Raw genomic sequence first — 16,203 nt, 5'->3', positions numbered from 1 at the left:
TTCGCGGCTGCCTCTGCGGTGGGAGGGCGCGATTCTGGGCCACGCCCGCCCCTCGGGTCTGCTTAGTGGTGTGGGTTTTTTTTCCTTTTTTCATTTGTCCAACGGCTATGCTGGGTCTGCTTAATTTAGCAAATATGACTAGGTTGTATACACTAGATTAGGTTTAGCTGCCTCTGTATTGGATAATATTTGCTGTAGAGTGAAGGATTGGTTGCAGTGGAAATAAATCATTTTATAGACCGATGCCAGCTCAAAAGGAGCAAAGCCATTTTGGAAATCTAGTTCTTAGCCAATCTCTGCGTTTGGGCACGACAGGGCTGTTAGTTAAGTAGATACAAAATGTAGGGCGAGGAGACACATTTGCACACACACTTGGCTTGGAAAATCTGAATAGATATTATTTGGGCTGCACCTCGGTCTTCCTCTCCTTCCAATCTGAAAAGTCCTAGAATAAGAAAAAGATTACTAGAGATGTGGTCAGTTACACCCCATGTTTCTACCGTTTGAGGGCATAACAGGAACGTAAATGGAGAGAACATGGAAGTAAGGATACCAGAGGGCAACAAATATAAGGGAAAGGCCAGTAGAGAACACAAAGGGATATCAAGTGTGATTTTTCAAAAAATGTATGGCCTAAACTGTCATTAAATAAAAATGTGTGGCACCGCACACGAGTTCCAAGGAGCCTTTGCTTGATTCATGGACATTCAATGTGGATTCATTTACGCTGCTTAACTACCATTGTCGGAAAAGGGAGAGCTTTTAACACATTTATGAGGTTGTTGAACTGTTTCTGTTTACTAAATAAAAGTGGTATAAAGGTTTAGGTTATTGCTTGCTTTTTATAAACCATTTTTTTTTCCTTAAGAGTTGTGAATGAAACCACTGAACTTGGCTAATTAAATTCAGAGAGAAAATTAATTCTTTTTCAGGGGGGAGGGTTTCACAAAGTTTTCTTTAATAATTCTTCGGGGGAAAGGGACACCACACTTCCACTCAATTAAGAGAAACATTTTTATCAACAGAGAAGTCTTTTTTATTTTTTTCCCACTTACGCCATGAATTCATAGGGAATGGGTTCCAGCAGCTCAGGCTCCTTTCCATTGGTTCTCACAAAGTGTGCTTCTCTGGGTGGAGCAGGCTAAGGCTTCAGTTGAACCCATATGCCTTTCTCTTTGGCTTCCTTCTTTTTCTGATCATTTTCCTTCACACGTTTCAGGAAGCTACTCGGCTCTTAGCTTAATACGCTCAATACGTACTTTCATTCTCTTGGCAAGAATCTTGCCCTTACCTTGCTCGTCCACAATAATGCCCACTGCATGCTGGGTGACACTGTAGACTCTTCCAGTGTTGCCACGGTAACATTTGTTGGCATTCCTTTTTGAACAGTGCCCATTCCCTTGATGTCCACAATATCACCTTTCTTGTAGATTCGCATGTATGTGGCCAAAGGAACAACTCCATGTTTTCTAAAAGGCCTAGAGAACATATAGCGGGTGCCTCTCCTCTTTCCCTTTGTGTTAGTCATTTTGGCGAATTACTGGAAGATGGCAGTTCCAGCCGAAAGCGAGAAAACTAATTCTTAAGTATCATCTATGCTGGAATAATTTTCTCTTAGTATATAGTGCCCAGAATTTTGAGTTGTCATTCTTTGGGCATTGTTCATACTTAAGTAGGTTGCTTTTGATGAAACTTTTTCATCTGATGGTCTTTTTTAAATATGTTTTTAATGATTTCAGAGAGGAAGAAGAGGGAGAGAGAGAAACATCAGTGATGAGAGAGAATCATCGATTGGCTGCCTCGTGCAGCCCCCCCCCCCCCCCAACTGGGGATCGAGCCCACAACCTGGGCCCTGATGGTCTTTTGAAAGTTAATATTGGACAGCTAATACCAGGACTTCCCACATTTAGGAAAACTACTTAGAGTGGGGGGTCCCATTTTATTGTCAATGGATTAAATAATCAAATAGGACCTACCAAAGAAATGGTTTCCTCAAGCCCAGTTGTTTGTGTGCATTAAATATGAGTCATACTGTGGTGATATGGTATGTATGTATAGATAACATTTTGATCCTCAAAACGTCCTGGAATGGTAGGAGGGGAGGGTGTTATCATCCCCACATAACAAAGGAGGACAGTGGTGCTCAGAAACCTGTTCCTTTAGTTGCTGACCGAGTGCTTCTCTACTTTTTGTTCACTGTGTCAGATAATACTTAAAGTGGACTTTATGTGTAGAAAAAGCAATTGATATCATTTCCTGGAAGAAATGATATCAATTTCCACCGGCTGGCAGAAATTATATCAGTTTCCACAGGCTGGCAGACACTGTAGTAATGACTTGATTAATGAACTCTTGAGGAACAAAGCTCCATGAATGAAGTTGGCCCAGGTATATACTGGGAGTGAGAGGAGGCCCAAGCCAAGGCAAAGCTGTGGGAATCTCCCCATGAGGCACTGCAGATGATAAGCCTCCTATTGCAGAAGGGATGACTGGGGGGGAAGGGAGAAAGGGTGGAATGAATCCTGGAATGCATCCTCATACTTTATGGTTTCCATATTTATTACATAAAGTGTGTCCTCCTCCCCCATTTTTTGCTCCCCCTCTTTAATAACAGTTTCTCTGTTTTGTGTTGATCACTACCCACCATTAGGTTACAATTTTGTTGAAGATATAAGCTGTGTCTGAGCCCTTATCCATAGCTGGACTATACTGTTAAACACCCTTTGGATATCTATCAATGAGATTATTGTTCTTTCTGAAGCACCATAATTATGTTTGCTGTTGACAATTTGTTGATGTTAATATCTTTCTGACCAGAAGAATATTAATGGAAATGCTTAGTAATTATTTTATGTTTCATGTATCTAGTTTTTTACCCTGTGTTCTTAGTCCTCTTATATGAAGCTCCTTCTAAACTTGTTTTCCTCCTGACCTCACTCTCCACTTATAATACATCTTCTCATGTTTTACATTCCATTCTTTTTTCTCTAACCATCCACCTCTCCCATTCATCAGATAACCAGGAGAAATGTGGTCATAAGTAGAGAGAGGATTCAGATCTTTAAAACAGCTCTTGGCTAGACTACTGCTTGCACAAAGCCACTGCTAAACACAGCAGCTTTTTTAGTTGGTTACTATAGAGACAAATGGCATTAAATGGAGATATGCTTGACGGAAGTTAGGCAAGTAAGCTTTGTGAGATTGGATGCCTTATATGCAGGATTGTCTAAAAAAGGTCAAAACCAGAAAGGATAGGAAGGAGAAAGGTTTCACAAATGAGCTGATAGGTAATTAATTGATGGATTTAGGTTGGTAGTTTTGTGCCTGCTAAAGTCTTGAATCCAGCATAAAAGAATCTACCTCCAAGTACCTCTATTATGACTACATAGTGACTTTTTTTTTTAATAACAGCTATGCTACCATGAATTTCTGTGTTCAAATTTCTGTTGGAGGCGCATATGTTTTCATTTTTCTGGGTCTTGAGAGTGGAATTGCTGGATCCATATGGTAACTCCTTATGAGGAACTACCAGGCTGTTTTCCAAAGTGGCTGCACTTATATTCCCACCAGCAATGTATGAGCATTCCAGTATCTTCACCTCCCTCCCAACCCTTATTAGTTTTTTTGATTATAGACTTTGGTGATGTGTGAAGTAGTGTCTCATTGTGGTTTTGATTTACATTTCCCTGAGGGCTAAAAATGTTTGACTGTTTTTCATTTGCTTATTGACCATTTGTATATCTTCTGTGGAGAAATGTCTATTTGGATCCTTGGCCTTTTAAAAAATTGGGTAATTTTTTTTTATTATTATTGAGCTGTAAGAGTTCTTGATTCTAAATACAAGTCTTTCATCAGAGACATATTGATCAGGTTTGGGAAAATTTTCTCCCCTTCTGTGGATTATCTTTTCATTTTCTTGGGGGTGTCCTTTGCAGCTTAAAGCTTTTAATTTGATGAAGTCCAATTTATTTTGTCTTTTTTTGCTTGTGCTTTTGGTGTCATTTCTCAAAAACATTGCCTAATCAAGGGCCATGAAGATTTATATTTGTGTTTTCTTCTAACCATTTTATACCTTTAGCACCTTACATTTAAGTTTGATCTACTTTGAATTATTTTTTGTATATGGTATCAAGTAGGGGTCCAAATTCCTATTTTTGTATGTGGATGTTCAATTTCTCAGCAGCATCTTAAAAAAATTATTCTTTCCTCAATGAATTGGCTTGGAACCCTTATCAAACATGAGTTAACCATAAATGTGTGGGTTCATTTCTGCAAAATTAATTTTTTTTGTTGATCTATATCTTATGTCATTACTACACTGTATTGATTATTGTCACTCTGTAGTCAGGAAATTTGAGACCTTCAAACCCCTTGCCCCCCCCCCCCAATATTATATCTATTCGGGATTCCTTGAATTTCCATATAAATTTTATGATCACTTTGTCAATGTCTGCAAAGAAGCCAACTGAGATCTACATTGAATCTGTAGATCCCTTTAGGGAATATTGCCATTTTAACAATGTTAAAATTCCTGTCAGTGAACATGGGATGTGTTTTCATTTATTTTAATAATCTTTCATTTCTTTCAACAATGTTTTGTAGTTTCAGGGTATAAGTAAGATTTTGTACGTCTTTTGTTAAATTTATTCCTAAGTGGTTTTTTTTTTTTTTTTTGATGCTGTTGAAAAGGGAATTAGTATTTTCTTAATATATTTTTGTATTCTTCATTGCATGTATATAGACATATGATTGATTTTTAAAGATTGCTTTTTTTATCCTTCAACCTTGCTGAACTTGTTTATTAGTTGTAATAATTTTTTAGTAAATTCCTTAAGATTATTCTATATGCAAGATCATGACATTTGCAAATAGAGATAATTTTACTTCTTTTTCCCCTTCCTAATGCCTATTATTACATTTCATGCCTAATTGCCCTTCCTAGAACCTCCAGTACCTCCAGTACAATATTGAATAGAAGTAGTGAGAATGAACATCTCTGTCTTGTTTCTAATCTTAACGTGAAAACAGTCAGTCTTACACCATTAAGAATGATATTAGCTGGTTTTTGTGTAGCTGCCCTTTATCAGGGTCCTAATTTGTTGAATTTTTGTCAAATGTTTTTCCTGCTTCTGTTGAGGTGATCATATGCTTTTTGTGCCTTATTCTGTAAATATAAGGATATTACATTTGTTGATTTTCAGGTGTTGCACTACTTGGTCATGATGTGTAATCCTTTTTATGTATTGCTGAATTTGATTTGCTAGCATTTTGTTGAGGATATTTGTATCTGTAATCATAAGAGATATTGGTTTTTAGTATTTTTGTAATGTCTTTTTTTAATGATGAGTATGTTACTCTCTAAGCACTGCTTTATATGCATCCCATAGTTGTGGTATGTTGTATCTTCATGTTCTTTCATCTCAGTGTTTTCTAATTTTTCTTTTGTCCAGCTATCTGTTCATCGCATGAACACCTCTTTACACTACCTCTGACAAATGGACATTTCATTTTTGCTTAAATAATTACTTTGAGGAAAAGTTCACTGCTTTGTAAGGTAGCCCACTCATTTTTAAACATCTCAATGTATCCAGCATGTAAAACTCTACATGTTGTTCTAGGTTATTTCTTTTGAAGTTGCCCCAAATTTGTTTAATGCTTCTTCCATAGGATAGTTCTCTAAATATATAAACATTATTTTCACTTCTCTAAGTCTTTCTTTAAGGCTAATTATATCCCATGCTATATTCCTTAAATTTAAGGCATTATTAAGATGTCCTTTATAATCCGTTTATCCTTTTAAAAAATTATTATTTCTTTTAAAATTTAATGTCTCAAAGTAGACATTAAGTCCTAGAACAGGAGTCAGCAATCTCCTATAAAGGGCCAGATACAAATATTTTAGATTTTGAGGGTCATTCAATGTTTGTCACAACTACTAAACTCTGATTGTAATGTGAAACTGCCATAGACAATATATATATAATAAGCATGACTGTGTTAAACAACAACTGTTTTTACAGAAACAGGTGTCTGCGCCAGATTTTGCCCATAGATCATAATTTGCTAGATGTTATCTAACCAGTGCAGAACCTAGTGTGATTATATCATCACTTATGAATGCTATTGCATTAATGTATGTTGAAGACTGTATTAAAATATTCTGAGGGGAAGTTAGATATTATTCTCATATTTGCTCCTCTATAGGTAAGTGTTTTACCCTCTGCCTTCTTTCAAGATTTTTTCTTCATCTTTCATTTTAATGTTTTTCCTGCTCTGTGTTTTCTGAGTTTTCTAGATTTGTGGTTTGGTGTCTGACATTAATATAGGGAATATTATTGGCTTCAAATATTGCTCTGTTCCTTCTCTTACTTCTTCTGGTATTGCCATTACATAAATTACATGTATGTTATATCTTTTGTAGTTGTTTTCATAGTTCTTGGATATTCTGTTCTGTTATTTCCATCTTTTTCTCTTTGCTTTCAGTTTTAAAAGTTTCTATTGACTATCCTTATTCTCAGATATTTTTTTTCTCAGCCATGTCCAGTCTACTAATGAGTCTATCAAAGGCATTCTTCATTTCTTTTGTAGTTTTTTTGATCTCTGGAACGTCTTTCTTACTATTTCTTAGACTTTCCATCTCTTTGCTTATAATATCAGAGAAATATTGTCAATATTTAATGTGAGAACCTGTAAGAGCTCCTGGAACTAAAACACAAAAGTGTGGGAAATCTCTTCCTCCCATGAATGTGTTCCTCTGGAGTTTTTAGTTCTCAGAATTGTCCACACTGAGCCTCCAGCAATTTGAGAATTATGGTCAGATTTTCCTATCCCAGTACAGGTTCCCATGGAGGTTTCTGCTCTAGTAAGTTGTGATTCTCTGTCTTTGTCTTTCCAATTTGGGGAGCAGGGGTTTGACCTGTGACCTCATTTCTCTGATGGATCTCAGAATTATTGATTTCTCAGTTCGTTTAGAGTTTACTTGGTGTTAAGATGGAGTAGTAACTTCTAAGCTCCTTAAATGCTGGACCAGAAACCAGATGTTTTCTTCCGTAAGTTTTACATTTTTCATTTAGATCTTTAATTCTTTTTTTTTTTTTTAGGTCTTTAATTCTTATGACTTAATTTTTGTATTACAAAATTAGGTATGGATCAAGATTGATTTTTTTTTCTTTTTGTAGGCTATCCAATTATTTGTGGGATGGAGTATCCTTTCTCTATTAAATTGCTTTTACTTTTATATACTTGACCATATATATGTGGGCCTATTTTTGGGGCTCTATTCTATTCCATTGTTCTATCTGTTTATATTCTTTCTCCATTACCACTCTGGATTGCTCTAGCTTGTAGTAAATCTGGAAATGGGTCATGTGAGACTTCCTACTTTATTTTTTGGTTGACTCTTCTGTTTTCTTTGCTTCTCCATATAAATTTTACAATCACCTTGTTAATTTCTATAAAAAGAAAAATCTTGCTAGGATTTTGTTTGCAGTTGTATTGAATCTATAAAGCATTTTGGGGACAGAGAGCACTTTGGGGAAACATCTTAAAATATTGAGATTTTTAATTCATTCAATAAATATGGGATATCTTTATTTGATTAGGTCATCTTTAATTTTCTTTAAAAATGTTTTGTAGTTTTTGCATACAGGTCTTACACATCATTTTAGAGATCTATATCTAGGTATTTCATATTTTTGGATGCTATCATAAATCTATTATTTTTAAATTGTAATTTCTAATTTTTTCTAATATATAGACATATGATTAATTTTTGTATATTAACTTTCAAATAGCAACCTTGGTATACTCATTTATTAGTTCTAGCAGCTTTATTGTAATTTTTGGAATTTTCTACATAATCATATTGTCTGTAAGTATATTTTTTAAAATTTAGGTTTTCCTTTTCAAGAAAAAGTGTTGAGAGCAAATCTCCTTGCCTTGTTCTGATCTTGAGGGTAGAAGGGGTATGGGACTCAAAGCATTCAATCTTTTATCATTAAGTGTTAGTTGAAGGATTTTTTCAAAAACCCTTTATCAAATTGAAGGAGTTTCGTCTAGTCCTAGTTATCTGAGAATTCTTTTTTTTATTATGAATGATCATTGAGTTTTGTCAAGTGTTATTTCTGTATCTATTGAGGTGGTCGTTTGCTTTTTCTTCCTCAGTTGATGTGGTGAATTGCATTTATTAATCTTTGAAAATTAGCGTTGCATTCCCAAAATAAACCCAACTTAGTTATGATCTATTATCATTTTATGTATTTTTTAATTTGCTTTTTTTTGAGGATTTTTGAATCTATGTTAATGAGGGATACTGTTCTGTAGTTTTATTTTACTATATCTTTATCTGTTTTGGATATCATGATAATGCCGACGTCATTACCTGAGTTGGGACGTGTTTCTTGTTTTTCTACAGTTCTAAAAATTTTGTATAGAATTCGTATTATTTCTTCCGTAAATGTTTGATAGACTTCATCACAGCCTGTAGATTTATGTGTTGCAAGATGTTTAACTACATAGTCAGTTTTCAAAGTAGATATAAGATTATGCAAGTTATCTTTTTTTAAGATAAACTTTGACAGTTTATATATTTTGACAATTTCATTTAAGTTATTAAACTTAGGACATAGGTTGTTCATTTTATTTCTGTATTATTAGTTCAATATCTATAGGATCTATAATGGTGTCCCGCCTTTCATTCCTGACATTTGTAACTTTTGTCTTCTTTTTTTTTTCTTAATCAGTCTAGCCAGAGGTTTATCAATTTTTTAATCAACAATCCTATACAATAAAGAGGTAATATGCAAATTAACCCTCACAAGATGGCTGCCTACAACCAGGCCGGCAGGGGGTTAGTGAGGGACGACCAAACGCCTGAACAAGCAGGCTGCGTGGGGCGATCAGGCAGGCAGGCAGGTGAGCAATTAGGAGCCAGCGGTCCAGGATTGTGAGAGGGATGTCTGACTGCCTGGGGATTGGGCCTAAACCGGCAGTCGGACATCCCCCGAGGGGTCCCAGATTGGAGAGGGTGCAGGCTGGGCTGAGGGGACTTACCCCCCCCCTGCACAAATTTTGTGCACCGGGCCTCTAGTAGTTATTATTATTATTATTATTATTTTAAATACTCATTATGTATCATACAGCTTTTAAAGAACTTTATTTATATTCTTTTTAAATATTCAAGAAAGAATCTATAAAGTATTTTCCATTGTTATCCTCTTTTATAGGTGGATAAACTTAGGCCTCGCTATGTTATGAAACTCCCTACTATATGATAGCCAGAATGACAAATCCAGATTCAAATCCAAGTCTAGGTAACTCCAAAGGCTTTGTTTTGACCACTCTGCTTTATTGACTGGTTTAAAGGATGAATTATAATCAGATAAGACCTATGAAGGGAATCCTCTGTAACTGGGAGCAAATTTTTCATTTTCATCATTGGACTAATATTCACTGTTCTCTGTCTTTGGACCCTTTTCTATAAACAGTACATAGTACAAAACCTCTTGTTATAAGATCTCTGGAGATCTGTTAGCTCCTTCTAAAAGTTTTGACCACTCAGTGAGGGTACCTACCAAGAAGAGACAAAATTTGAAGACTTCTGGTTTCCACAAAATACTTATTAATGCCTATTAAAATTTCAGAACATAGGATATTCCAAGACCCTCTAGTAACAACCTGAAATAGTTGTTCTGATGCCATCCATTCTTGGTGGAGTACAAATAAAAGCCTTGATTCTAAAACCTTTCCTGCCCTTTAAAATGTAGGTATTTATTTCCCTTCATAGGTATAAGATAGGCTTTTGAAAATAAAAGCTGACACAACCTGCTTGTTTCCTTAGGTCTGACGGTAACTGCTGTAAAAGACTCAGGAGAATGGAATTTGGAGGCTGGGGCATTAGTGCTTGCAGATGCGGGCCTTTGCTGTATCGATGAGTTTAATAGCCTCAAAGAGCATGATAGAACCAGTATCCATGAAGCAATGGAGCAACAAACCATAAGTGTTGCTAAGGCTGGGTAAGTGTTAAATCTATTTGAATCATTGAGATTAATTAATATCTGATTATGGAAAATGCGAACCTTATTGAACTGTAAGGTATATTTGGTCCTCTCGGAGACACAGTTATCACCCTTCAAAACACATATTAATTTTCCCATGAAGGTGAATGAGGGAAGTAAAAATTAGCTGTTGGAACAAAGAAAGGAAAACTAAAGTGTAAAATAAATGTAAGTTGATTTAATTCATGAAGGGGACTTACGAAGAGCTTTCAGTTCAGGCTCCAACCTATTATCTCATTCAATAATTGTGTGTCTACTCTGGGTATATTATTATGTTAGGAATTTTGAAAGATTCAAAAAGACAAAACGTAATGTCTGCTTTCAATGGTATTCTTTTTTAAAAAATATATATTTTATTGATTTTTTACAGAGAGGAAGGGAGAGGGATAGAGAGTTAGAAACATCGATGAGAGAGAAACATCGATCAGCTGCCTCTTGCATACCCCCTCCTGGGGATGTGCCCGCAACCAAGGTACATGCCCTTGACCGGAATCGAACCCACAACCCTTCAGTCCGTAGGCCGACGCTCTATCCACTGAGCCAAACCGGTTAGGGCTCAATGACATTCTTGTGAGAATATCATTAATGTTTTCATTTTATATAGTTGTGTGGGATTTTTACCCCATTTTTGGCATACTCCTCTTTAGGGGCGCAAAGATTGTTTTTGTTTGTTTTTTACAAACATACCATTTATTTTGATTCTTTCCTCTGACCTTTTCTCATCACAGCTTTGAGACATAATTCACATACCAGATAAAATCCACTCTTTTAAAGCATACAGTTTCTTGGATTATAGTATATTCATAGAGTGTGCAACTACCACCACTGTCTAATTCCTGAATGTTTTCATCACCCCAAAGAGAAACCTCATACCCTTTAGCTGTCAGTCCTCATCCCCTCCATTCCATATGTCCTGTCTCCCCTAATCCACTTTCTGTCACTATGGATTTGCCTGTTCTGGACATTCCATGTAAACGGAATCATACAAGATGTAACTTTTTGCATCTGACAACTTTCACTTGGCATAATGTAATGTTTTTAAGGTTCATCCAGGTTGTCATGCCAGTAGTTTGGTTCTTTTTTATGGCCACTACCTTCTCACCATGTGCTCACTTGGCCTTTCCGCAGTGCATGAGTGTGGAGAGAGTGAGCTGCGTCTCCCTGCTTCTTTTTATGAGGACATAAATCCCATTATGGGGCTCCACCCTCAACACCTCATCCAAACCTAATACCTGTCTAAGGTCCCAGCTCATATCATCACCCTGGTAGTTAGGGCTTCCGAATAATGAATTTTGGTGGGACACAAATATTCAGTCCATAACAGCCTCCATTACTTTCTTTTTTAATTGTGGTTAAAAACACGTAACATAAAATTTACCATCCTAATTATTTTTAAGTGTATAGTGCAGTAGTGTTAAGGGTAGTCACAGTGTTGGGCAAGCGATCTTCAGACCTTTTCCATCTTGCAAAACTGAAACTCTATACCCATTAAGCAACAACTTGCCATTTGCACCTTTCCCGGTGCCTGGCGACCACCGTGTTACTTTCTGTTTCTGTGAATTTGATGATTGCCTGACCTGACTAGCATAGGTTCTTTTACCTTCACTCCATTGGCTGCACTTAGTATTACAGCCCTACTTAACTGTACAGGGGGATGGGAAATACATCTTGCTCTGTTCCCAGGGGAAAGGGAATAAGGCTTGGTGAACATATAGCATCTACCACCACAGCCCAGAGTTAAATTTGGAAGTGACAGAATGTAGGTGAATAAAGCCATGAGTGAAGACGGGGATCCCCTGTAAAGGCTGTAATGAGAGACTCACACAAACAAGGGCACTTTCTGCCGGGCCTGCAGTGCTGAAAATAATGTGTACAGTATTTAGAAACTGTACAATATTTAGAAGAGTCACTACTATGTAGGAAAGTTAACCTATGTATATTAAAAAAATGGGACAATAGTTTTTTTGAGAAACTGGAATTTTCCCACTGCAAATTAACCATAAAAAATATTAGCATGATTAATTTATAACTGTTGAAGCCTGTGAATATAAGATGACCCTGAATTTTAGAAATACTGAACTAAGTAAAGGTTTATTTCTTGTCACTTATCTAGTGCATGTTTATTGAGCATTTAATATGTGATAGACAATATGAGGATTATAACAATAAGTGACAGTCCCTCAAGGAAGATCAAATTTAATAGGAAAAAAAGTAAAGTAAGTAAATAAATGCCTAAAACATCAGGAAGTACTTACTATGCAGGAAGTACTTAGGATTAGACTGTGTCTTTGTATCTGTGTTTTCAAAAGCCTCATTCAGTTTTGAATGCAGTAATGTTTGTATCACAGGTCTGCAAGCGCCAGGCTTATCCAGTATCTGTCTTCCCTTCTTTCAAATGAGCAGAGACCACTCTGTCCCTCTTGGCACCGTCCCCAGGCCCTTTCTGTGCTACAGGCAGCTGCCTGACTTATTACCCCACACGGTTTCCGCTTCCCCTGCCCACCCTCTACTTCCATCGCTGGCACTGCTGCTGACTGTCCTCAGGCAGCCATTTTGCTTCACACAATCCTCCCTTAGCCCCCTTCCTTACGCTTACTCTTGTCTTTATTTTATTTTATTTTTTTCAGTTACCTCAGAAATAATTCACCACCTTCTTTCTCTCTTTGGAAGTACTTAGGATTAGACTGTGTCTTTGTATCTGTGTTTTCAAAAGCCTCATTCAGTTTTGAATGCAGTAATGTTTGTATCACAGGTCTGCAAGCGCCAGGCTTATCCAGTATCTGTCTTCCCTTCTTTCAAATGAGCAGAGACCACTCTGTCCCTCTTGGCACCGTCCCCAGGCCCTTTCTGTGCTACAGGCAGCTGCCTGACTTATTACCCCGCACGGTTTCCGCTTCCCCTGCCCACCCCTCTACTTCCATCGCTGGCACTGCTGCTGACTGCTCCTCAGGCAGCCATTTTGCTTCACATAATCCTCCCTTAGCCCCCTTCCTTACGCTTACTCTTGTCTTTATTTTATTTTATTTTTTTCAGTTACCTCAGAAATAATTCACCACCTTCTTTCTCTCTTTGCTAGTTCATTTCCTTCTAACACCATGCACTGCTTTAAGATCAGATACCCAGGCGTCTCCACAGAAGTTTCTCTTTGCTGATGCTAATGCTGATAACCCCCATCCGTTGCACATGTACTGTGTCTGCTGGGCGCTGTGTTGCGCTTCCTCATCTGCCAGCATTTCTACTGTAAACTAGTGGAGGCAGAGGCCAGCTTTTTGAATTCTCAGTATCGCTCTTTGCACACAGGAAATGGCTTATAAATATTTTTGACCAGAGAGGAAGAACAATCAATTACTTTCACCTACATTGAAAATAATTTTAAGAAATTATTTCACATGCAATTGAATTTTATCTCATTGCCAGTATTGCAGCAGTATCCTTTTTTATGATAAATGCCAACAGCCTCACTTCAACATGGATTAAATGTGCTTTGGTGGGATTCATTAGGAACCACTTATTACATTGTTTTTAGGGCAAACTGGATTTTACCTTTACAAAACCATTTGGGCACATAATTTATAAGATGTGGACTGTCTGTTCAGAATATTTCCTCTCAGTAATTTTTCTTAAAAGGGGACTTAGTTTTCAATGAAAGTACCTTGTTTGTTTTTCTCTCCTTTAGTGGGTGTCTTCTTATGCCATTTACCACACACTAGGGTTCTCAAACTTTTCTAGTCTTAGGGCACGAGGTGATTGCTAGAGCCAACTGGAAATAGATCGGGGATTAACAGGCGCAGCACATGTCACTGATGCCATGTTCCATGACTGCTGAGAGGCAGACATGCCACTATAATTAAAAGCAGTCAGCAGCAGAGAAATGTATAGGGGAAAACGTTACATTTGTGATTGTCAACGAATATGCTGTATTACCTTGAGGACTTGCCCATCATTAGTAAGTTTAAAAACAATATCTAAGTCAGGCATACCCATACCTATCTTGCCACTGCTCCATTTAGGACAAGCAATTCAAACTCGAAGGCTAACATGGGCCAAATAAATAGGGTTTAAGTTTATGTGAGCTGCAAAAAAACAAAAGCTTCAATTTTCATAGAAACGTAGGTTTATTTCGATAGACATGCTGAATACAAAGGGCTGACATAAATGAGTAATCGTTAACATAAAATAATATAACATTTTAATAAAAATTAATATTTTTTCTTGAACATTAACTTACCAGACACTGAATAACTGTACAAATTAATAAGTGTAATGCAAATAAACCGATTTTTCTTGTTCTTTGAAAGCAAAATATTTCCTGTTGCGCACACCAAACAAGTCAGTCCAGGACTAATGATGTGGCCATCAGCTGCTAAAATATTCCCTGCTGGTATTAGAGAAATGGTGCACCTGCACAAAAGACGCATAAAGAAAATGAATGCAACATGATTATAGTAATCAGTCATTAACGAACGTTGTAGCTCCTTATTAATAATTATGTATAAAGGATATTGTAAAAATTAAGTTACAAAATTTTTATTAAAGTGTTTCTTACATACCATTATATTGACTGGGCTGCAAAAATATTTGTTGTGGGCAACATGTGGCCCGTGGGCTGCAAGGTTGACATGCTTGATTTAGGACTTCATGCCTCTTCCTGGACCATTGTCCTCGTCTCCTCGCTGTGTCCATCCATGGTCCTCCCCATCTAACCCACCCACCACTCCCAGGCCCCTTCAATCTTCCCTTCGCTGTTACTCCTCAAAAACTCGATGCTAAACAGCGTTTATTTTTCCTCATTTCCCCTGCTTCTTTCCTCCCTCTCTTCATCCCTCCCTCCATCTCTCTATTTTTATTTTTTTGTTTCTTTCACTTTTAGAAAAATAAAAACAAAGTGACACACAAAGTTTTTGCTTCAACCAACTCACAATTCTACAAAATCACTCTCACCCTCCACCTTCACTCTCTCCATGAATATATATATTCTCCACTTAAAAAGTCCACATCATGAAGGGCCCGGTTCAAAAGCTACTTTGTAATGTTCTCCTGATCATCACTTCCGTCCACATAGATGAATGGATATCAACTTTATTTCTCCTGGGACCTTTATACTTCTAGAACTTACCGTATTCTTCTTTGTCTTACCATGATAGCTAGTAGATTGCAAGCTCCTTAAGACAGTATCCATGTTTGGTTTACTATGTATGACTCTTAGCACCCAGCAGGAGGTGTGCTCATAGTAGTGTTATGAAAAATGTTTATGAGCATTTATTTCTCTACAAGATAGGCTAGTGTAAATGTACTGGGTTGAACTTGGTGTTTGTGATACATCCTTATATCATTCCACATTCTCTTTTACATGAGCTTCTCTAGATTTTCAAGATGCAAGAGCAGCCCTTTTCATTAACAAGTTTAATCTTGCTTTTTATTTGAATCTCAACAGTCAGTGAATTGTACCCTCTCTTTTGGTAGCCTCGTGTGCAAGCTGAACACAAGGACCACCATCCTGGCAGCAACTAACCCGAAAGGCCAGTATGACCCACATGAGTCTGTGTCTGTGAACATCGCCCTTGGCAGCCCACTCTTAAGTCGATTTGACTTGATCCTGGTTTTGCTTGATACCAAGAATGAAGACTGGGATCATATAATTTCCTCTTTTATCTTAGAAAACAAAGGTATGTGGAGACAAGCAAATTATTGACAAAGAAAAAATGTAGACACAGCCAAATGAAATTCTCTTTGAAGAAAATTAAATAAATACCCAAGGTACCCCACTAATGGGCAACAGAGAGTTGCTTAGACTGAAAGCAGTGAGAGGACCAGTTAGTGAGCCAGAATAATGAGTAGGAGGTAAAGGGTCCTTCTCTGTCTGCCATTGATGAGATTATGGTTGTGAATATGTTTTTGGGATGAAAGGGGGGAAATCTTATGATATATAATTATTACTTCTTGCATGCAAAGAAAACTGGGTTGAATTATGAAACAGAAATCTAAATATAGGCTTCTCTTTCAATTAAATTTGATTTACTCAAGTATTACTTAACTAGAGGCCCGGTGCACGAATTCGTACACTGGTGGAGTCCCTCGGGGTGGCCTGCAGAGATCGGGCCCCAGCTCAGGGCCCCAGCCTCACAGCCCCAGCTCGCACCCCCAGCCC

The 16,203-nt window shown here is 37.2% G+C and overlaps 1 protein-coding gene across 1 annotated transcript in view; it reads left to right on the top strand.

Moving 5' to 3' along the window:
• The window catches only part of MCM9 (minichromosome maintenance 9 homologous recombination repair factor), a 60,818-nt gene that overhangs the window by 35,044 nt on the left and 9,571 nt on the right, over window positions 1-16,203 (top strand). The window contains 2 exon segments of the mRNA XM_014533916.1: window positions 9,839-10,013; window positions 15,519-15,721. Coding sequence (XP_014389402.1) covers window positions 9,839-10,013; window positions 15,519-15,721 — 378 coding nt within the window.

Source organism: Myotis brandtii, unplaced genomic scaffold (genome assembly GCF_000412655.1).
Source record: "Myotis brandtii unplaced genomic scaffold, ASM41265v1 scaffold123, whole genome shotgun sequence".
NCBI classification, from domain to species: domain Eukaryota; kingdom Metazoa; phylum Chordata; class Mammalia; order Chiroptera; family Vespertilionidae; genus Myotis; species Myotis brandtii.
This window is presented reverse-complemented; position numbering and strand designations above follow the sequence as displayed.